Here is a 22,194-nt window from a genome sequence, read left to right on the forward strand (position 1 = left end):
ATAGATGGTGTGGTATAGATGGTGTGGTATAGATTGTGTGATATAGGTGGTGTGGTATAGGTGGTGTGGTATAGATGGTGTGGTATAGATGGGTGGTATAGGTGGTGTGGTATAGATGGTGTGGTATAGATTGTGTGGTATTGATTGTGTGGTATAGGTGGTGTGGTATAGATGGTGTGGTATAGGTGGTGTGGTATAGATGGTGTTGCATAGGTGGTGTGGTATAGGTGGTGTGGTATAGATTGTGTGGTATAGATTGTGTGGTATAGGTGGTGTGGTATAGATGGTGTGGTATAGGTGGTGTGGTATAGGTGGTGTGGTATAGAAGGTGTGGTAAAGATGGTGTGGTATAGATTTTGTGATATAGGTGGTGTGGTATAGGTTGTGTTATATAGGTGGTGTGATATAGATGGTGTGGTATAGATTGTCTGGTATAGGTGGTGTGGTATAGGTGGTGTGATATAGGTGGTGTGGTATAGATGGTGTGGTATAGATGGTGTGGTATAGATGGTGTGGTATAGGTTGTGTGTTATAGATGGTGTGGTATAGATGGTGTGGTATAGGTGGTGTGGTATAGATGGTGTGGTATAGATAGTGTGGTATAGATGGTGTGGTATAGATAGTGTGGTATAGATGGTGTGGTATAGGTGGTGTGGTATAGATGGTGTGGTTTAGATGGTGTGGTATAGGTTGTGTGATATAGGTGGTGTGGTATAGGTTGTGTGATATAGGTGGTGTGGTATAGGTGGTGTGGTATAGGTGGTGTGGTGTAGGTGGTGTGGTATAGATTGTGGGGTATAGATGGTGTGGTATAGATGGGTGGTATAGATTGTGTGATATAGGTGGTGTGGTATAGGTGGTGTGGTATAGATGGTGTGGTATAGATGGGTGGTATAGGTGGTGTGGTATAGATGGTGTGGTATAGATTGTGTGGTATTGATTGTGTGGTATAGGTGGTGTGGTATAGATGGTGTGGTATAGATTGTGTGGTATAGATGGTGTTGCATAGATGGTGTGGTATAGATGGTGTGGTATAGATTGTGTGGTATAGATGGTGTGGTATAGATGGTGTGGTATAGATTGTGGGTTATAGGTTGTGTGATATAGATGGTGTGGTATAGGTGGTGTGATATAGATTGTGGGGTATAGGTTGTGTGGTATAGGTGGTGTGATATAGATGGTGTGGTATAAGTGGTGTGGTATAGATTGTGTGGTATAGATTGTGTGATATAGATGGTGTGGTATAGGTGGTGTGATATAGATTGTGGGGTATAGGTTGTGTGGTATAGGTGGTGTGATATAGATGGTGTGGTATAAGTGGTGTGGTATAGATTGTGTGGTATAGATTGTGTGATATAGGTGATGTGGTATAGGTGGTGTGGTGTAGGTTGTGTGATATAGGTGGTGTGGTATAGGTGGTGTGGAATAGGTGGTGTGGTATAGGTGGTGTGGTATAGGTGGTGTGGTGTAGGTTGTGTGATATAGGTGGTGTGGTATAGGTGGTGTGGTGTAGGTTGTGTGATATAGGCGGTGTGGTATAGATTTTGTTATATAGGTGGTGTGGTATAGGTGGTGTGGTATAGATGGTGTGGTATAGGTGGTGTGGTATAGGTGTTGTGGTATAGGTGGTGTGGTATAGATGGTGTGGTATAGGTGGTGTGGTATAGATTGTGTGGTATAGATTGTGTGGTATAGATGGTGTGGTATAGATTGTGGGGTATAGGTTGTGTGATATAGATGGTGTGGTATAGGTGGTGTGGTATAGATTGTGGGGTATAGGTTGTGTGGTATAGGTGGTGTGATATAGATGGTGTGGTATAAGTGGTGTGGTATAGATTGTGTGGTATAGATTGTGTGATATAGGTGATGTGGTATAGGTGGTGTGGTGTAGGTTGTGTGATATAGGTGGTGTGGTATAGGTGGTGTGGAATAGGTGGTGTGGTATAGGTGGTGTGGTATAGGTGGTGTGGTGTAGGTTGTGTGATATAGGTGGTGTGGTATAGGTGGTGTGGTGTAGGTTGTGTGATATAGGCGGTGTGGTATAGATTTTGTTACATAGGTGGTGTGGTATAGGTGGTGTGGTATAGATGGTGTGGTATAGATGGTGTGGTATAGGTGTTGTGGTATAGGTGGTGTGGTATAGATGGTGTGGTATAGGTGGTGTGGTATAGATTGTGTGGTATAGATTGTGTGGTATAGGTGGTGTGGTATAGGTGGTGTGGTATAGATGGTGTGGTATAGGTGGTGTGGTATAGGTGTTGTGGTATAGGTGGTGTGGTATAGGTGGTGTGGTATAGGTGGTGTGATATAGGTGGTGTGGTATAGGTGGTGTGGTATAGGTGGTGTGATATAGGTGGTGTGGTATAGGTGGTGTGGTATAGGTGGTGTGGTATAGATTGTGTGATATAGGTGGTGTGGTATAGGTGGTGTGGTATAGATGGGTGGTATGGGTGGTGTGGTATAGATTTTGTTATATAGGTAGTGTGGTATAGATGGTGTGGTATAGATGGTGTGGTATAGGTGGTGTGGTATAGGTGGTGTGGTATAGATGATGTGGTATAGGTGGTGTGGTATAGGTTGTGTGATATAGCTGGTGTGGTATAGGTTGTGTGATATAGGTTGTGTGGTATAGGTGGTGTGGTATAGATGGTGTGGTATAGATGGTATGGTATAGGTGGTGTGGTATAGATGTTGTGGTATAGGTGGTGTTGTATAGGTGGTGTGGTATAGGTGGTGTGGTATAGATGGTGAGGTATAGATTGTGTGATATAGATTGTGTGGTATAGGTGGTGTGGTATAGATGGTGTGGTATAGATGGTGTGGTATAGGTTGTGTGGTAAAGATGGTGTGGTAAAGATGGTGTGGTATAGATTTTGTGATATAGGTGGTGTGGTATAGGTTGTGTGATATAGGTGGTGTGGTATAGATGGTGTGGTATAGAAGGTGTGGTAAAGATGGTGTGGTATAGATTTTGTGATATAGGTGGTGTGGTATAGGTTGTGTTATATAGGTGGTGTGATATAGATGGTGTGGTATAGATTGTGTGGTATAGGTGGTGTGGTATAGGTGGTGTGATATAGGTGGTGTGGTATAGATGGTGTGGTATAGATGGTGTGGTATAGATGGTGTGGTATAGGTTGTGTGGTATAGATGGTGTGGTATAGATGGTGTGGTATAGATGGTGTGGTATAGATTGTGTGGTATGGGTGGTGTGGTATAGATTGTGTGGTATAGGTGGTGTGGTATAGGTGGTGTGGTATAGGTTGTGTGATATAGGTGGTGTGGTATAGGTGGTGTGGTATAGGTGGTGTGGTGTAGGTGGTGTGGTATAGATTGTGGGGTATAGATGGTGTGGTATAGATGGGTGGTATAGGTGGTGTGGTATAGATGGTGTGGTATAGATTGTGTGGTATTGATTGTGTGGTATAGGTGGTGTGGTATAGATGGTGTGGTATAGATTGTGTGGTATAGATGGTGTTGCATAGATGGTGTGGTATAGATGGTGTGGTATAGATTGTGTGGTATAGATGGTGTGGTAAAGATGGTGTGGTATAGATTTTGTGATATAGGTGGTGTGGTATAGGTTGTGTGGTATAGATGGTGTGGTATAGAAGGTGTGGTAAAGATGATGTGGTATAGATTGTGTGATATAGGTGGTGTGGTATAGGTGGTGTGGTATAGATGGGTGGTATGGGTGGTGTGGTATAGATTTTGTTATATAGGTAGTGTGGTATAGATGGTGTGGTATAGATGGTGTGGTATAGGTGGTGTGGTATAGGTGGTGTGGTATAGATGATGTGGTATAGGTGGTGTGGTATAGGTTGTGTGATATAGCTGGTGTGGTATAGGTTGTGTGATATAGGTTGTGTGGTATAGGTGGTGTGGTATAGATGGTGTGGTATAGATGGTATGGTATAGGTGGTGTGGTATAGATGTTGTGGTATAGGTGGTGTTGTATAGGTGGTGTGGTATAGGTGGTGTGGTATAGATGGTGAGGTATAGATTGTGTGATATAGATTGTGTGGTATAGGTGGTGTGGTATAGATGGTGTGGTATAGATGGTGTGGTATAGGTTGTGTGGTAAAGATGGTGTGGTAAAGATGGTGTGGTATAGATTTTGTGATATAGGTGGTGTGGTATAGGTTGTGTGATATAGGTGGTGTGGTATAGATGGTGTGGTATAGAAGGTGTGGTAAAGATGGTGTGGTATAGATTTTGTGATATAGGTGGTGTGGTATAGGTTGTGTTATATAGGTGGTGTGATATAGATGGTGTGGTATAGATTGTGTGGTATAGGTGGTGTGGTATAGGTGGTGTGATATAGGTGGTGTGGTATAGATGGTGTGGTATAGATGGTGTGGTATAGATGGTGTGGTATAGGTTGTGTGGTATAGATGGTGTGGTATAGGTGGTGTGGTATAGATGGTGTGGTATAGATAGTGTGGTATAGATGGTGTGGTATAGATAGTGGGGTATAGATGGTGTGGTATAGGTGGTGTGGTATAGATGGTGTGGTTTAGATGGTGTGGTATAGGTTGTGTGGTATAGATTGTGTGGTATAGGTTGTGTGGTATAGATTGTGTGGTATAGATTGTGTGGTATAGATGGTGTGGTATAGATGGTGTGGTATAGATGGTGTGGTATAGATTGTGTGGTATGGGTGGTGTGGTATAGATTGTGTGGTATAGGTGGTGTGGTATAGGTGGTGTGGTATAGGTTGTGTGATATAGGTGGTGTGGTATAGGTGGTGTGGTATAGGTTGTGTGGTGTAGGTGGTGTGGTATAGATTGTGGGGTATAGATGGTGTGGTATAGATGGGTGGTATAGGTGGTGTGGTATAGATGGTGTGGTATAGATTGTGTGGTATTGATTGTGTGGTATAGGTGGTGTGGTATAGATGGTGTGGTATAGATTGTGTGGTATAGATGGTGTTGCATAGATGGTGTGGTATAGATGGTGTGGTATAGATTGTGTGGTATAGATGGTGTGGTAAAGATGGTGTGGTATAGATTTTGTGATATAGGTGGTGTGGAATAGGTTGTGTGGTATAGATGGTGTGGTAAAGATGGTGTGGTATAGATTTTGTGATATAGGTGGTGTGGTATAGGTTGTGTTATATAGGTGGTGTGATATAGATGGTGTGGTATAGATTGTGTGGTATAGGTGGTGTGGTATAGGTGGTGTGATACAGGTGGTGTGGTATAGATGGTGTGGTATAGATGGTGTGGTATAGATGGTGTGGTATAGGTTGTGTGGTATAGATGGTGTGGTATAGATGGTGTGGTATAGGTGGTGTGGTATAGATGGTGTGGTATAGATAGTGTGGTATAGATGGTGTGGTATAGATAGTGTGGTATAGATGGTGTGGTATAGGTGGTGTGGTATAGATGGTGTGGTTTAGATGGTGTGGTATAGGTTGTGTGGTATAGATGGTGTGGTATAGGTGGTGTGGTATAGATGGTGTGGTATAGATAGTGTGGTATAGATGGTGTGGTATAGATAGTGGGGTATAGATGGTGTGGTATAGGTGGTGTGGTATAGATGGTGTGGTTTAGATGGTGTGGTATAGGTTGTGTGGTATAGATTGTGTGGTATAGATTGTGTGGTATAGATGGTGTGGTATAGATGGTGTGGTATAGATTGTGTGGTATGGGTGGTGTGGTATAGATTGTGTGGTATAGGTGGTGTGGTATAGGTGGTGTGGTATAGGTTGTGTGATATAGGTGGTGTGGTATAGGTGGTGTGGTATAGGTGGTGTGGTGTAGGTGGTGTGGTATAGATTGTGGGGTATAGATGGTGTGGTATAGATGGGTGGTATAGGTGGTGTGGTATAGATGGTGTGGTATAGATTGTGTGGTATTGATTGTGTGGTATAGGTGGTGTGGTATAGATGGTGTGGTATAGATTGTGTGGTATAGATTGTGTGGTATAGATGGTGTTGCATAGATGGTGTGGTATAGATGGTGAGGTATAGATTGTGTGGTAAAGATGGTGTGGTATAGATTTTGTGATATAGGTGGTGTGGTATAGGTTGTGTGGTATAGATGGTGTGGTATAGAAGGTGTGGTAAAGATGGTGTGGTATAGATTTTGTGATATAGGTGGTGTGGTATAGGTTGTGTTATATAGGTGGTGTGATATAGATGGTGTGGTATAGATTGTGTGGTATAGGTGGTGTGGTATAGGTGGTGTGATATAGGTGGTGTGGTATAGATGGTGTGGTATAGATGGTGTGGTATAGATGGTGTGGTATAGGTTGTGTGTTATAGATGGTGTGGTATAGATGGTGTGGTATAGGTGGTGTGGTATAGATGGTGTGGTATAGATAGTGTGGTATAGATGGTGTGGTATAGATAGTGTGGTATAGATGGTGTGGTATAGGTGGTGTGGTATAGATGGTGTGGTTTAGATTGTGTGGTATAGGTTGTGTGGTATAGATTGTGTTGTATAGATTGTGTGGTATAGATGGTGTGGTATAGATGGTGTGGTATAGGTGGTGTGGTATAGGTTGTGTGATATAGGTGGTGTGGTATAGGTGGTGTGGTATAGGTGGTGTGGTGTAGGTGGTGTGGTATAGATTGTGGGGTATAGATGGTGTGGTATAGATGGGTGGTATAGGTGGTGTGGTATAGATGGTGTGGTATAGATTGTGTGGTATTGATTGTGTGGTATAGGTGGTGTGGTATAGATGGTGTGGTATAGATTGTGTGGTATAGATGGTGTTGCATAGATGGTGTGGTATAGATGGTGTGGTATAGATTGTGTGGTATAGATGGTGTGGTATAGATGGTGTGGTATAGATTGTGGGTTATAGGTTGTGTGATATAGATGGTGTGGTATAGGTGGTGTGGTATAGATTGTGGGGTATAGGTTGTGTGGTATAGGTGGTGTGATATAGATGGTGTGGTATAAGTGGTGTGGTATAGATTGTGTGGTATAGATTGTGTGATATAGGTGATGTGGTATAGGTGGTGTGGTGTAGGTTGTGTGATATAGGTGGTGTGGTATAGGTGGTGTGGAATAGGTGGTGTGGTATAGGTGGTGTGGTATAGGTGGTGTGGTGTAGGTTGTGTGATATAGGTGGTGTGGTATAGGTGGTGTGGTGTAGGTTGTGTGATATAGGCGGTGTGGTATAGATTTTGTTATATAGGTGGTGTGGTATAGGTGGTGTGGTATAGATGGTGTGGTATAGGTGGTGTGGTATAGGTGTTGTGGTATAGGTGGTGTGGTATAGATGGTGTGGTATAGGTGGTGTGGTATAGATTGTGTGGTATAGATTGTGTGGTATAGGTGGTGTGGTATAGGTGGTGTGGTATAGATGGTGTGGTATAGGTGGTGTGGTATAGGTGTTGTGGTATAGGTGGTGTGGTATAGGTGGTGTGGTATAGGTGGTGTGATATAGGTAGTGTGGTATAGGTGGTGTGATATAGGTGGTGTGGTATAGGTGGTGTGGTATAGGTGGTGTGGTATAGGTGGTGTGGTATAGATTGTGTGATATAGGTGGTGTGGTATAGGTGGTGTGGTATAGGTGGTGTGGTATGGGTGGTGTGGTATAGATTTTGTTATATAGGTAGTGTGGTATAGATGGTGTGGTATAGATGGTGTGGTATAGGTGGTGTGGTATAGATGGTGTGGTGTAGGTTGTGTGATATAGGTGGTGTGGTATAGGTGGTGTGGTGTAGGTTGTGTGATATAGGCGGTGTGGTATAGATTTTGTTATATAGGTGGTGTGGTATAGGTGGTGTGGTATAGATGGTGTGGTATAGGTGGTGTGGTATAGGTGTTGCGGTATAGGTGGTGTGGTATAGATGGTGTGGTATAGGTGGTGTGGTATAGATTGTGTGGTATAGATTGTGTGGTATAGGTGGTGTGGTATAGGTGGTGTGGTATAGATGGTGTGGTATAGGTGGTGTGGTATAGGTGTTGTGGTATAGGTGGTGTGGTATAGGTGGTGTGGTATAGGTGGTGTGATATAGGTGGTGTGGTATAGGTGGTGTGGTATAGGTGGTGTGATATAGGTGGTGTGGTATAGGTGGTGTGGTATAGGTGGTGTGGTATAGGTGGTGTGGTATAGGTGGTGTGGTATAGATTGTGTGATATAGGTGGTGTGGTATAGGTGGTGTGGTATAGGTGGTGTGGTATGGGTGGTGTGGTATAGATTTTGTTATATAGGTAGTGTGGTATAGATGGTGTGGTATAGATGGTGTGGTATAGGTGGTGTGGTATAGATGGTGTGGTGTAGGTTGTGTGATATAGGTGGTGTGGTATAGATTGTGTGATATAGGTGGTGTGGTATAGGTGGTGTGGTGTAGGTTGTGTGATATAGGTGGTGTGGTATAGGTGGTGTGGAATAGGTGGTGTGGTATAGGTGGTGTGGTGTAGGTTGTGTGATATAGGTGGTGTGGTATAGGTGGTGTGGTATAGGTGGTGTGGTGTAGGTTGTGTGATATAGGTGGTGTGGTATAGATTTTGTTATATAGGTGGTGTGGTATAGGTGGTGTAATATAGGTGGTGTGGTATAGGTGGTGTGGTATAGGATGTGTGGTATAGGTGGTGTGGTATAGATTGTGTAATATAGGTGGTGTGGTATAGGTGGTGTGGTATAGGTGATGTGGTATAGATGGTTTGGTATAGTTGGTGTGGTATAGATTGTGTGATATAGGTGGTGTGGTATAGCTGGTGTGGTGTAGGTGGTGTGGTATAGATGGTGTGGTATAGATTTTGTTACATAGGTGGTGTGGTATAGATGGTGTGGTATAGATGGTGTGGTATAGGTGGTGTGGTATAGATGGTGTGGTGTAGGTTGTGTGGTATAGATTTTGTTATATAGGTGGTGTGGTATAGATGGTGTGGTATAGATTTTGTTATATAGGTGGTGTGGTATAGGTGGTGTGGTATAGATGGTGTGGTATAGGTGGTGTGGTATAGATGGTGTGGTATAGGTGGTGTGGTATAGGTGTTGTGGTATAGGTGGTGTGGTATAGATGGTGTGGTATAGGTGGTGTGGTATAGATTGTGTGGTATAGATGGGTGGTATAGCTGGTGTGGTATAGATGGTGTGGTATAGATTGTGTGGTATTGATTGTGTGGTATAGGTGGTGTGGTATAGATGGTGTGGTATAGATTGTGTGGTATAGATGGTGTGGTATAGATGGTGTGGTATAGATGGTGTGGTATAGATGGTGTGGTATAGATTGTGTGGTATAAGTGGTGTGGTATAGATTGTGGGGTATAGATGGTATGGTATAGATTGTGTGGTATAGATGGTGTGGTATAGATGGTGTGGTATAGATGTTGTGGTATAGATGGTGTGGTATAGAAAGTGTGGTATAGATTGTGTGGTATAGATTGTGGGGTATAGGTTGTGTGATATAGATTGTGTGGTATAAGTGGTGTGGTATAGGTGGTGTGGTATAGGTGGTGTGGTATGGGTGGTGTGGTATAGATGGTGTGGTATAGGTGGAGTGGTATAGATGGTGTGGTATAGGTTGTGTGATATAGATGGTGTGGTATAAGTGGTGTGGTATAGATTGTGTGGTATAGATTGTGTGATATAGGTGGTGTGGTATAGGTGGTGTGGTGTAGGTTGTGTGATATAGGTGGTGTGGTATAGGTGGTGTGGAATAGGTGGTGTGGTATAGGTGGTGTGGTATAGGTGGTGTGGTGTAGGTTGTGTGATATAGGTGGTGTGGTATAGGTGGTGTGGTGTAGGTTGTGTGATATAGCTGGTGTGGTATAGATTTTGTTATATAGGTGGTGTGGTATAGGTGGTGTGGTATAGGTGGTGTGGTATAGATGGTGTGGTATAGATTGTGTGGTATTGATTGTGTGGTATAGGTGGTGTGGTATAGATGGTGTGGTATAGATTGTGTGGTATAGATGGTGTGGTATAGATGGTGTGGTATAGATGGTGTGGTATAGATGGTGTGGTATAGATTGTGTGGTATGGGTGGTGTGGTATAGATTGTGGGGTATAGATGGTATGGTATAGTTTGTGTGGTATAGATGGTGTGGTATAGATTGTGTGGTATAGATGTTGTGGTATAGATGGTGTGGTATAGAAAGTGTGGTATAGATTGTGTGGTATAGATTGTGGGGTATAGGTTGTGTGATATAGATGGTGTGGTATAAGTGGTGTGGTATAGGTGGTGTGGTATAGGTGGTGTGGTATAGGTGGTGTGGTATGGGTGGTGTGGTATAGATGGTGTGGTATAGGTGGTGTGGTATAGATGGTGTGGTATAGGTTGTGTGATATAGATGGTGTGGTATAAGTGGTGTGGTATAGATTGTGTGGTATAGATTGTGTGATATAGGTGGTGTGGTATAGGTGGTGTGGTGTAGGTTGTGTGATATAGGTGGTGTGGTATAGGTGGTGTGGTATAGGTGGTGTGGTATAGGTGGTGTGGTGTAGGTTGTGTGATATAGGTGGTGTGGTATAGGTGGTGTGGTGTAGGTTGTGTGATATAGGCGGTGTGGTATAGATTTTGTTATATAGGTGGTGTGGTATAGGTGGTGTGGTATAGGTGGTGTGGTATAGGTGGTGTGGTATAGATGGTGTGGTATAGATGGTGTGGTATAGGTGGTGTGGTATAGGTTGTGTGGTATAGGTGGTGTGGTATAGGTGGTGTGGTATAGGTGGTGTAATATAGGTGGTGTGGTATAGGTGGTGTGGTAGAGGTGGTGTGGTATAGGTGGTGTGGTATAGATGGTGTGGTAAAGGTGGTGTGGTGTAGGTTGTGTGATATACGTGGTGTGGTATAGATTGTGTGGTATAGATTGTGTGATATAGGTGGTGTGGTATAGGTGGTGTGGTATAGGTGGTGTGGTATAGGTGGTGTGGTATAGATTGTGTGATATAGGTGGTGTGGTATAGGTGGTGTGGTATAGGTGGTGTGGTATGGGTGGTGTGGTATAGATTTTGTTATATAGGTGTTGTGGTATAGATGGTGTGGTATAGATGGTGTGGTATAGGTGGTGTGGTATAGATGGTGTGGTGTAGGTTGTGTGATATAGGTGGTGTGGTATAGATTTTGTTATATAGGTGGTGTGGTATAGATGGTGTGGTATAGGTGGTGTGGTATAGATGGTGTGGTATAGATGGTGTGGTATAGATGGTGTGGTATAGGTGGTGTGTTATAGATTGTGTGGTATAGATTGTGTGGTATAGGTGGTGTGGTATAGGTGGTGTGGTATAGATGGTGTGGTATAGATGGTGTGGTGTATGTGGTGTGGTGTAGGTGGTGTGGTATAGGTGGTGTGGTATAGATGGTGTGGTATAGATGGTGTGGTGTATGTGGTGTGGTGTATGTGGTGTGGTATAGATGGTGTGGTATAGATGGTTTGGTATAGGTGGTGTGGTATAGATAGTGTGGTATAGATAGTGAGGTATAGATTGTGTGGTATAGATTGTGTGGTATAGATGGTGTGGTATAGGTGGTGTGGTATAGATGGTGTGGTATAGATGGTGTGGTGTAGATTGTGTGGTATAGATTGTGTGGTATAGATTGTGTGGTATAGGTGGTGTGGTATAGATGGTGTGGTATAGATGGTGTGGTATAGATGGTGAGGTATAGATGGTGTGGTGTAGATGGTGTGGTATAGATGGTGTGGTATAGATGGTGTGGTATAGGTGGTGTGGTATAGATGGTTTGGTATAGGTGGTGTGGTATAGATAGTGTGGTATAGATAGTGTGCTATAGATTGTGTGGTATAGATTGTGTGGTATAGATGGTGTGGTATAGGTGGTGTTGTATAGATGGTGTGGTATAGATGGTGTTGTGTAGATTGTGTGCTATGGATTGTGTGGTATAGATTGTGTGGTATAGGTGGTGTGGTATAGATGGTGTGGTATAGATGGTGTGGTATAGATGGTGAGGTGTAGATGGTGTGGTGTAGATGGTGTGGTATAGATGGTGTGGTATAGATGGTGTGGTATAGATGGTGAGGTATAGATGGTTGTGGTATAGATGGTGTGGTATAGATGGTGTGGTATAGATGGTGTTGTATAGGAAGTGTGGTATAGATGGTGTGGTATAGGTGGTGTGGTATAGATGGTGTGGTATAGGTTGTGTGATATAGATGGTGTGGTATAAGTGGTGTGGTATAGATTGTGTGGTATAGATTGTGTGATATAGGTGGTGTGGTATAGGTGGTGTGGTGTAGGTTGTGTGATATAGGTGGTGTGATATAGGTGGTGTGGTATAGGTGGTGTGGAATAGGTGGTGTGGTATAGGTGGTGTGGTATAGGTGGTGTGGTATAGATTGTGTGGTATAGATGGTGTGGTATAGGTGGTGTGGTATAGATGGTGTGGTATAGATGGTGTGGTGTAGATTGTGTGGTATAGATTGTGTGGTATAGATTGTGTGGTATAGGTGGTGTGGTATAGATGGTGTGGTATAGGTGGTGTGGTATAGGTGTTGTGGTATAGGTGGTGTGGTATAGGTGGTGTGGTATAGGTGGTGTGATATAGGTGGTGTGGTATAGGTGGTGTGGTATAGGTGGTGTGGTATAGGTGGTGTAATATAGGTGGTGTGGTATAGGTGGTGTGGTAGAGGTGGTGTGGTATAGGTGGTGTGGTATAGATGGTGTGGTAAAGGTGGTGTGGTGTAGGTTGTGTGATATACGTGGTGTGGTATAGATTGTGTGGTATAGATTGTGTGATATAGGTGGTGTGGTATAGGTGGTGTGGTATAGGTGGTGTGGTATAGATTGTGTGATATAGGTGGTGTGGTATAGGTGGTGTGGTATAGGTGGTGTGGTATAGGTGGTGTGGTATAGATGGTGTGGTATAGATGGTGTGGTATAGGTGGTGTGGTATAGATGGTGTGGTGTAGGTTGTGTGATATAGGTGGTGTGGTATAGATTTTGTTATATAGGTGGTGTGGTATAGATGGTGTGGTATAGATGGTGTGGTATAGATGGTGTGGTATAGGTGGTGTGGTATAGATTGTGTGGTATAGATTGTGTGGTATAGGTGGTGTGGTATAGGTGGTGTGGTATAGATGGTGTGGTATAGATGGTGTGGTGTATGTGGTGTGGTGTAGGTGGTGTGGTATAGGTGGTGTGGTATAGATGGTGTGGTATAGATGGTGTGGTGTAGGTGGTGTGGTGTAGCTGGTGTGGTATAGATGGTGTGGTATAGATGGTTTGGTATAGGTGGTGTGGTATAGATAGTGTGGTATAGATAGTGTGGTATAGATTGTGTGGTATAGATTGTGTGGTATAGATGGTGTGGTATAGGTGGTGTGGTATAGATGGTGTGGTGTAGATTGTGTGGTATAGATTGTGTGGTATAGGTGGTGTGGTATAGATGGTGTGGTATAGATGGTGTGGTATAGATGGTGAGGTATAGATGGTGTGGTGTAGATGGTGTGGTATAGATTTTGTTATATAGGTGGTGTGGTATAGATGGTGTGGTATAGATGGTGTGGTATAGATGGTGTGGTATAGGTGGTGTGGTATAGATTGTGTGGTATAGGTGGTGTGGTATAGGTGGTGTGGTATAGATGGTGTGGTATAGATGGTGTGGTGTATGTGGTGTGGTGTAGGTGGTGTGGTATAGATGGTGTGGTATAGGTGGTGTGGTATAGATGGTTTGGTATAGGTGGTGTGGTATAGATGGTGTGGTATAGATTGTGTGGTATAGATTGTGTGGTATAGATGGTGTGGTATAGGTGGTGTGGTATAGATGGTGTGGTATAGATGGTGTGGTGTAGATTGTGTGGTATAGATTGTGTGGTATAGATTGTGTGGTATAGGTGGTGTGGTATAGATGGTGTGGTATAGATGGTGAGGTATAGATGGTGTGGTGTAGATGGTGTGGTATAGATGGTGTGGTATAGATGGTGTGGTATAGATGGTGAGGTATAGATGGTTGTGGTATAGATGGTGTGGTATAGATGGTGTGGTATAGATGATGTGATATAGATGGTGTGGTATAGATGGTGTGGTATAGATGGTGTGATATAGATGGTGTGGTATAGATGGTGTGGTATAGATGCTGTGGTGTAGATGGTGTGATATAGATGGTGTGGTATAGATGTTGTGTTATAGATGGTGTGGTATAGATGGTGTGGTATAGATGGTGTGGTATAGATGGTGTGATATAGATGGTGTGGTATAGGTGGTGTGGTATAGATGGTGTGGTATAGATTGTGTGATATAGGTGGTGTGGTATAGGTGGTGTGGTGTAGGTTGTGTGATATAGGTGGTGTGGTATAGGTGGTGTGGAATAGGTGGTGTGGTATAGGTGGTGTGGTGTAGGTTGTGTGATATAGGTGGTGTGGTATAGGTGGTGTGGTATAGGTGGTGTGGTGTAGGTTGTGTGATATAGGTGGTGTGGTATAGATTTTGTTATATAGGTGGTGTGGTATAGGTGGTGTAATATAGGTGGTGTGGTATAGGTGGTGTGGTATAGGATGTGTGGTATAGGTGGTGTGGTATAGATTGTGTAATATAGGTGGTGTGGTATAGGTGGTGTGGTATAGGTGATGTGGTATAGATGGTTTGGTATAGTTGGTGTGGTATAGATTGTGTGATATAGGTGGTGTGGTATAGCTGGTGTGGTGTAGGTGGTGTGGTATAGATGGTGTGGTATAGATTTTGTTACATAGGTGGTGTGGTATAGATGGTGTGGTATAGATGGTGTGGTATAGGTGGTGTGGTATAGATGGTGTGGTGTAGGTTGTGTGGTATAGATTTTGTTATATAGGTGGTGTGGTATAGATGGTGTGGTATAGATGGTGTGGTATAGATGGTGTGGTATAGGTGGTGTGGTATAGATTGTGTCGTATAGATTGTGTGGTATAGGTGGTGTGGTATAGGTGGTGTGGTATAGATGGTGTGGTGTATGTGGTGTGGTGTATGTGGTGTGGTGTAGGTGGTGTGGTATAGGTGGTGTGGTATAGATGGTGTGGTATAGATGGTGTGGTGTATGTGGTCTGGTGTAGGTGGTGTGGTATAGATTGTGTGGTATAGGTGGTGTGGTATAGATGGTGTGGTATAGATAGTGTGGTATAGGTGGTGTGATATAGATGGTGTGGTATAGATGGTGTGGTATAGATGGTGTGATATAGATGGTGTGGTATAGATGGTGTGGTATAGATGCTGTGGTGTAGATGGTGTGATATAGATGGTGTGGTATAGATGTTGTGTTATAGATGGTGTGGTATAGATGGTGTGGTATAGATGGTGTGGTATAGATGGTGTGATATAGATGGTGTGGTATAGGTGGTGTGGTATAGATGGTGTGGTATAGATTGTGTGATATAGGTGGTGTGGTATAGGTGGTGTGGTGTAGGTTGTGTGATATAGGTGGTGTGGTATAGGTGGTGTGGAATAGGTGGTGTGGTATAGGTGGTGTGGTGTAGGTTGTGTGATATAGGTGGTGTGGTATAGGTGGTGTGGTATAGGTGGTGTGGTGTAGGTTGTGTGATATAGGTGGTGTGGTATAGATTTTGTTATATAGGTGGTGTGGTATAGGTGGTGTAATATAGGTGGTGTGGTATAGGTGGTGTGGTATAGGATGTGTGGTATAGGTGGTGTGGTATAGATTGTGTAATATAGGTGGTGTGGTATAGGTGGTGTGGTATAGGTGATGTGGTATAGATGGTTTGGTATAGGTGGTGTGGTATAGATTGTGTGATATAGGTGGTGTGGTATAGGTGGTGTGGTGTAGGTGGTGTGGTATAGATGGTGAGGTATAGATTTTGTTACATAGGTGGTGTGGTATAGATGGTGTGGTATAGATGGTGTGGTATAGATGGTGTGGTATAGGTGGTGTGGTATAGATTGTGTCGTATAGATTGTGTGGTGTATGTGGTGTGGTGTATGTGGTGTGGTGTAGGTGGTGTGGTATAGGTGGTGTGGTATAGATGGTGTGGTATAGATGGTGTGGTGTATGTGGTCTGGTGTAGGTGGTGTGGTATAGATTGTGTGGTATAGGTGGTGTGGTATAGATGGTGTGGTATAGGTGGTGTGGTATAGATGGTGTGGTATAGATTGTGTGGTATAGATTGTGTGTTATAGGTGGTGTGATATAGATGGTGTGGTGTAGATGGTGTGGTATAGATGGTGTGGTATAGATAGTGTGGTATAGGTGGTGTGGTATAGATTGTGTGGTATAGATTGTGTGGTATAGATTGTGTGGTATAGGTGGTGTGGTATAGATGGCGTGGTGTAGATGGTGTGGTATATATGGTGTGGTATAGATGGTGTGGTATAGATGGCTTGGTGTAGATGTTGTGGTATAGGTGGTGTGGTATAGATGGTGTGGTATAGATGGTGTGGTATAGATTGTGTGATGTAGGTTGTGTGACATTAGATACTTATAGGAACATATAAAGAGAAAAGTGAGAAGAAAGTCAGTCACATTTCCATGGTCTCTTCCACATGCACTTCCCAACGCTGGCAGTTCATCTCATAGCTTTGAACACTTGGAATGAGGTCTTGTGTTTCCATGGTCTCTTCCACAGGCACATCCCAACCCTGGCAGTTAATCTCTGAGCTTTGAACACTTGGAATGAGGTCTTGTGTTTTCAACTTCATAAATCGGGGCTTATTACGATAATAGTGTCTGTTTTAAGCCACGTCGCCCTGGAATGCCTGGAGCATAGCGACTTCCTCCGCTTAACCAATCAGCATAGCAGCTCCGATTAACCAATCTTAATTAAGAAGCTTTTGTGTTTCTCCTTCATCAGACCTTGCCTGGCTGTTTTTTTTTTCTTTCTCAGTTTTGAAGTCTAAATTATTGCCTCTTCTTTTCATGTGACTGTTCAGGGCTTCACCAACACATTATACAGCAGCATGTTGTGTCTCATACAGCGCCAAGAGAAGGGAGAGAGAGAGGAGAGGGAGAGAGAGAAGGGGGAGAAAGAGAGGGAGAGAGGAGGGAGAGAAATAAGGGAGAGAGCGAAGGGAGAGGGAGAAAGAGGGAGGAGAGAAAGAGAGGAGAGGGAGAGAGAGAGAAGGGAGAAGGAGGGAGAGAGAGAGGAGAGGGAGAGAAGGGAGAGGGAGAAGGGAGAGGGAGCGAGGAGAGGGAGAGAAAGAAGGGAGAGAAAGAAGGGAGAGGGAGGGAGCGAGGAGAGGGAGAGAAAGAAGGGAGACAAAGAAGGGAGAGAGAGAAGGGAGAGGGTGAGGAGAGGGAGAGAAGGGGGAGAAAGAGAGGAGAGCGAGAGAGAGTGGGAGAGAGAGAGGGAGAGGGTGAGGAGAGGGAGAGAAGGGGGAGAAAGAGAGGAGAGGGAGAGAGAGAGGGAGAGAAAGAAGGGAGAGAGAAAAGGGAGAGGGTGAGGAGAGGGAGAGAAGGGGGAGAAAGAGAGGAGAGCGAGAGAGAGAGGGAGAGAGAGAGGGAGAGGGTGAGGAGAGGGAGAGAAGGGGGAGAAAGAGAGGAGAGGGAGAGAGAGAGGGAGAGAAAGAAGGGAGAGAAAGAAGGGAGAGGGAGGGAGCGAGGAGAGGGAGAGAAAGAAGGGAGACAAAGAAGGGAGAGAGAGAAGGGAGAGGGTGAGGAGAGGGAGAGAAAGAAGGGAGAGAGAAAAGGGAGAGGGAGAGGAGAGGGAGAGAAAGAAGGGAGAGAGAAAAGGGAGAGAAAGAAGGGAGAGAGAGAAGGGAGAGGGAGCGAGGAGAGGGAGAGAGAGAAGGGAGAGAGAGAGGAGAGGGAGATAGATTGTCAACTCAGGCTTTCAAGTTCACATTTCTCTCTGTATTTGCCATCCTTGTTGTCACAGCAATTTCCCCAGTTGTTCATCAGCCTTAGATGTTTCTCTCATTTCCATGATGCGGGATCTTGTCCAATCCTCACCTGAGCATCTTACTGAACATGCGGAATACATTTAGTTTCCTCTCAAGTCAGAGTACAATATGTTCAATAAAAAGAGGCAAAACAATAAATATTCTCCTGCTGCTATATATTATATTAAACGTTGTACAATATCATTGTATATATTTTATTTTCTGAAAGATAACCAGACAACATTCTAACACTGTGTAATGGTCGTAGACAAACATGTCTAGTTTGTTCGCTGTGAAGACATATGCTCCAATTAAGCTTACAGCTGAAGTTATAATTAGGTTGAAATACAGTAGAGCTCGTGTTAGATTTGAAACAGCCTTTTTTAAAGCTTCACATCTGGTGTAACCAGCCAGTGAGTCCAGGCCTCCGGTCCCTGCAAGCTAATTACCGCTAACACCTAACAGCTTATTACCATGTATTATGATTAAACTGTATCTAGACTGGCCCAGGAACCACTCCTGAAGCAGAGGCTGTGAGGTAGAGAGGATCACTGCTGAGTAGAGTGTCTAGATTACCACGAATACTTACAGCTGAACACTTAAAATCCAATCATGTATAGGAGGACATATTATAGTGGATTTTGTTCATTTTTTTTGTAAGTGGTGATATAGTAGGTCATAAAGTGGAATAGTAGTGGAACAATAGACAAACATCCACATAATTGCATCCTTTCGGTGTATGCAGATTGTGTCCCTATTTTAAATAACTGAAGAAATTACAGAATGTGGCTTTAATGTGTTTTATATTATTTTATGCATCCAGTCGCTCTGCTGTTTGAATATTACAGTTGTGGTATAGTGCATTGTATAGTTCATGTCCTCTAACTTTCTCTTCCTGTATCTCTCTGCGTTTCCTCTGTAGGTGTGGTGCAGGAAGGTCCAGCTGCAGTTCCCAGAGACAGAGCTGATAGAGTGGGAGGAGAGGGACCATGAGGAGAAATTCTCCCCCAGTGGAGCCGGGGCCAGTCCCAGAGTCCTCAACCCCCTGAGGCTATTCGCTAGGGGGGTTCCTGGAGCCGTCGGGCCCCCCAGCCTTAAACACAACCCCATCAGGGACATGACATACCTAGAGAACATGGAGGACTTCTGGGATTGGTTATCCAACCAGACAGATGTTCAGGCCAGCCAGGTCAGAGCAAAGCGACGACCCATCGTCAAGACAGGCAAGTTCAAGAAGATGTTTGGCTGGGGAGACTTCCACTCCAACATTAAGACCGTCAAACTCAACCTGCTGATCACCGGGAAGATCGTGGACCACGGTAACGGAACGTTCAGTGTCTACTTCCGCCATAACTCCACTGGCCTGGGGAACGTTTCGGTGAGTCTGGTGCCGCCGTCTAAAGTGGTGGAGTTTGAGATGGCTCAGCAGTCCACACTGGAGACAAAAGACTCTAAAGCTTTCAACTGTCGCATCGAGTATGAGAAGACGGACCGCAACAAGAAGACGGCTCTGTGCAGCTTCGACTCCTCCAAGGTGTGTTACCAGGAACAGACGCAGAGTCACGTCTCCTGGCTCTGCTCTAAGCCCTTTAAAGTAATCTGCATCTACATCGCCTTCTACAGCGTGGACTACAAACTGGTGCAGAAGGTCTGCCCGGACTACAACTACCATAGTGACACTCCCTACTCCTCCACTGGCTGAAGGTCTGCCCCGGACTACAACTACCATAATGACACTCCATACTCCTCCTCCACTGGCTGAAGGTCTGCCCGGACTACAACTACCATAATGACACTCCATACTCCTCCACTGGCAGAAGGTCTGCCCGGACTACAACTACCATAATGCCACTCCCTACTCCTCCACTGGCTGAAGGTCTGGCGGACTACAACTACCATAATGACACTCCCTACTCCTCCACTGGCTGAAGGTCTGCCCGGACTACAACTACCATAATGACACTCCCTACTCCTCCACTGGCTGAAGGTCTGCCCCGGACTACAACTACCATAATGACACTCCCTACTCCTCCACTGGCTGAAGGTCTGCCCCGGACTACAACTACCATAATGACACTCCATACTCCTCCTCCACTGGCTGAAGGTCTGCCCGGACTACAACTACCATAATGACACTCCCTACTCCTCCACTGGCTGAAGGTCTGCCCGGACTACAACTACCATAATGACACTCCCTATTCCTCCACTGGCTGAAGGTCTGCCCCGGACTACAACTACCATAATGACACTCCCTACTCCTCCACTGGCTGTTCCAGTCAGTAAGCACGTACCTGGATCTCCCTTAGAGTTAGTATGATCATAATATCACCACCCTGGTTACAATATCACCACCCTGGTTACAATATCACCACCAGCCCTGGTTACAATATCACCACCACCCTGGTTACAATATCACCACCCTGGTTACAATATCACCACCCTGGTTACAATATCACCACCCTGGTTACAATATCACTACCAACCCTGGTTACAATATCACCACCAGCCCTGGTTACAATATCACCACCAGCCCTGGTTACAATATCACCACCACCCTGGTTACAATAACACCACCCTGGTTACAATATCACCACCCTGGTTACAATATCACCACCCTGGTTACAATATCACCACCAACCCTGGTTACAATATCACCACCAGCCCTGGTTACAATATCACCAGCCCTGGTTACAATATCACCACCAACCCTGGTTACAATATCACCACCAGCCCTGGTTACAATATACCACCAGCCCTGGTTACAATATCACCACCAACCCTGGTTACAATATCACCACCAGCCCTGGTTACAATATCACCACCAACCCTGGTTACAATATCACCACCAGCCCTGGTTACAATATCACCACCCTGGTTACAATATCACCACCCTGGTTACAATATCACCACCCTGGTTACAATATCACCACCAACCCTGGTTACAATATCACCACCAGCCCTGGTTACAATATGACCAGCCCTGGTTACAATATCACCACCAACCCTGGTTACAATATCACCACCAACCCTGGTTACAATATCACCACCAACCCTGGTTACAATATCACCACCATCCCTGGTTACAATATCACCACCAACCCTGGTTACAATATCACCACCCTGGTTACAATATCACCACCAGCCCTGGTTACAATATCACCACCAGCCCTGGTTACAATATCACCAGCCCTGGTTACAATATCACCACACCCTGGTTACAATATCACCACCAACCCTGGTTACAATATCACCACCAGCCCTGGTTACAATATCACCACCAGCCCTGGTTACAATATCACCACCAACCCTGGTTACAATATCACCACCAGCCCTGGTTACAATATCACCACCAACCCTGGTTACAATATCACCACCAGCCCTGGTTACAATATCACCACCAACCCTGGTTACAATATCACCACCCTGGTTACAATATCACCACCAGCCCTGGTTACAATATCACCACCAGCCATGGTTACAATATCACCACCAACCCTGGTTACAATATCACCACCATCCCTGGTTACAATATAACCACCAGCCTGGTTACAATATCACCACCAGCCATGGTTACAATATCACCACCAACCCTGGTTACAATATCACCACCAACCCTGGTTACAATATCACCACCAGCCCTGGTTACAATATCACCACCAACCCTGGTTACAATATCACCACCAACCCTGGTTACAATATCACCACCAGCCCTGGTTACAATATCACCACCAACCCTGGTTACAATATCACCACCAACCCTGGTTACAATATCACACCAGCCCTGGTTACAATATCACCACCAACCCTGGTTACAATATAACCACCAGCCCTGGTTACAATATCACCAACCCTGGTTACAATATCACCAACCCTGGTTACAATATCACCAGCCCTGGTTACAATATCACCACCAGCCCTGGTTACAATATCACCAGCCCTGGTTACAATATCACCACCCTGGTCAATACACACCCTGGTTACAATATCACCACCCTGGTTACAATATCACCACCAGCCCTGGTTACAATATCACCACCAGCCATGGTTACAATATCACCAACCCTGGTTACAATATCACCACCCTGGTTACAATATCACCACCAGCCCTGGTTACAATATCACCACCAGCCCTGGTTACAATATCACACCAGCCCTGGTTACAATATCACCACAACCCTGGTTACAATATCACCACCAGCCCTGGTTACAATATCACCACCAGCCCTGGTTACAATATCACCAGCCCTGGTTACAATATCACCACCCTGGTTACAATATCACCACCAGCCCTGGTTACAATATCACCACCAACCCTGGTTACAATATCACCAGCCCTGGTTACAATATCACCACCAACCCTGGTTACAATATCACCACCAACCCTGGTTACAATATCACCACCAACCCTGGTTACAATATCACCACCAGCCCTGGTTACAATATCACCACCAACCCTGGTTACAATATCAC

At 44.6% G+C, this 22,194-nt stretch overlaps 1 protein-coding gene across 1 annotated transcript in view; it reads left to right on the plus strand.

The window, feature by feature from the left end:
• Window positions 1–19,792, plus strand: part of LOC106591790 (neurexophilin-2) — a 95,863-nt gene extending 76,071 nt beyond the window's left edge. Inside the window, exon 3 of the mRNA XM_045707789.1 lies at window positions 18,647–19,792. Coding sequence (XP_045563745.1) covers window positions 18,647–19,426 — 780 coding nt within the window. The 3' untranslated portion in view covers window positions 19,427–19,792. The remainder of the gene's footprint in view (window positions 1–18,646) is intronic.
• The last annotated feature ends 2,402 nt before the right edge of the window (window positions 19,793–22,194 follow it).

This window comes from Salmo salar, chromosome ssa25 (genome assembly GCF_905237065.1).
Source record: "Salmo salar chromosome ssa25, Ssal_v3.1, whole genome shotgun sequence".
Taxonomy (NCBI): Eukaryota; Metazoa; Chordata; class Actinopteri; order Salmoniformes; family Salmonidae; genus Salmo; species Salmo salar.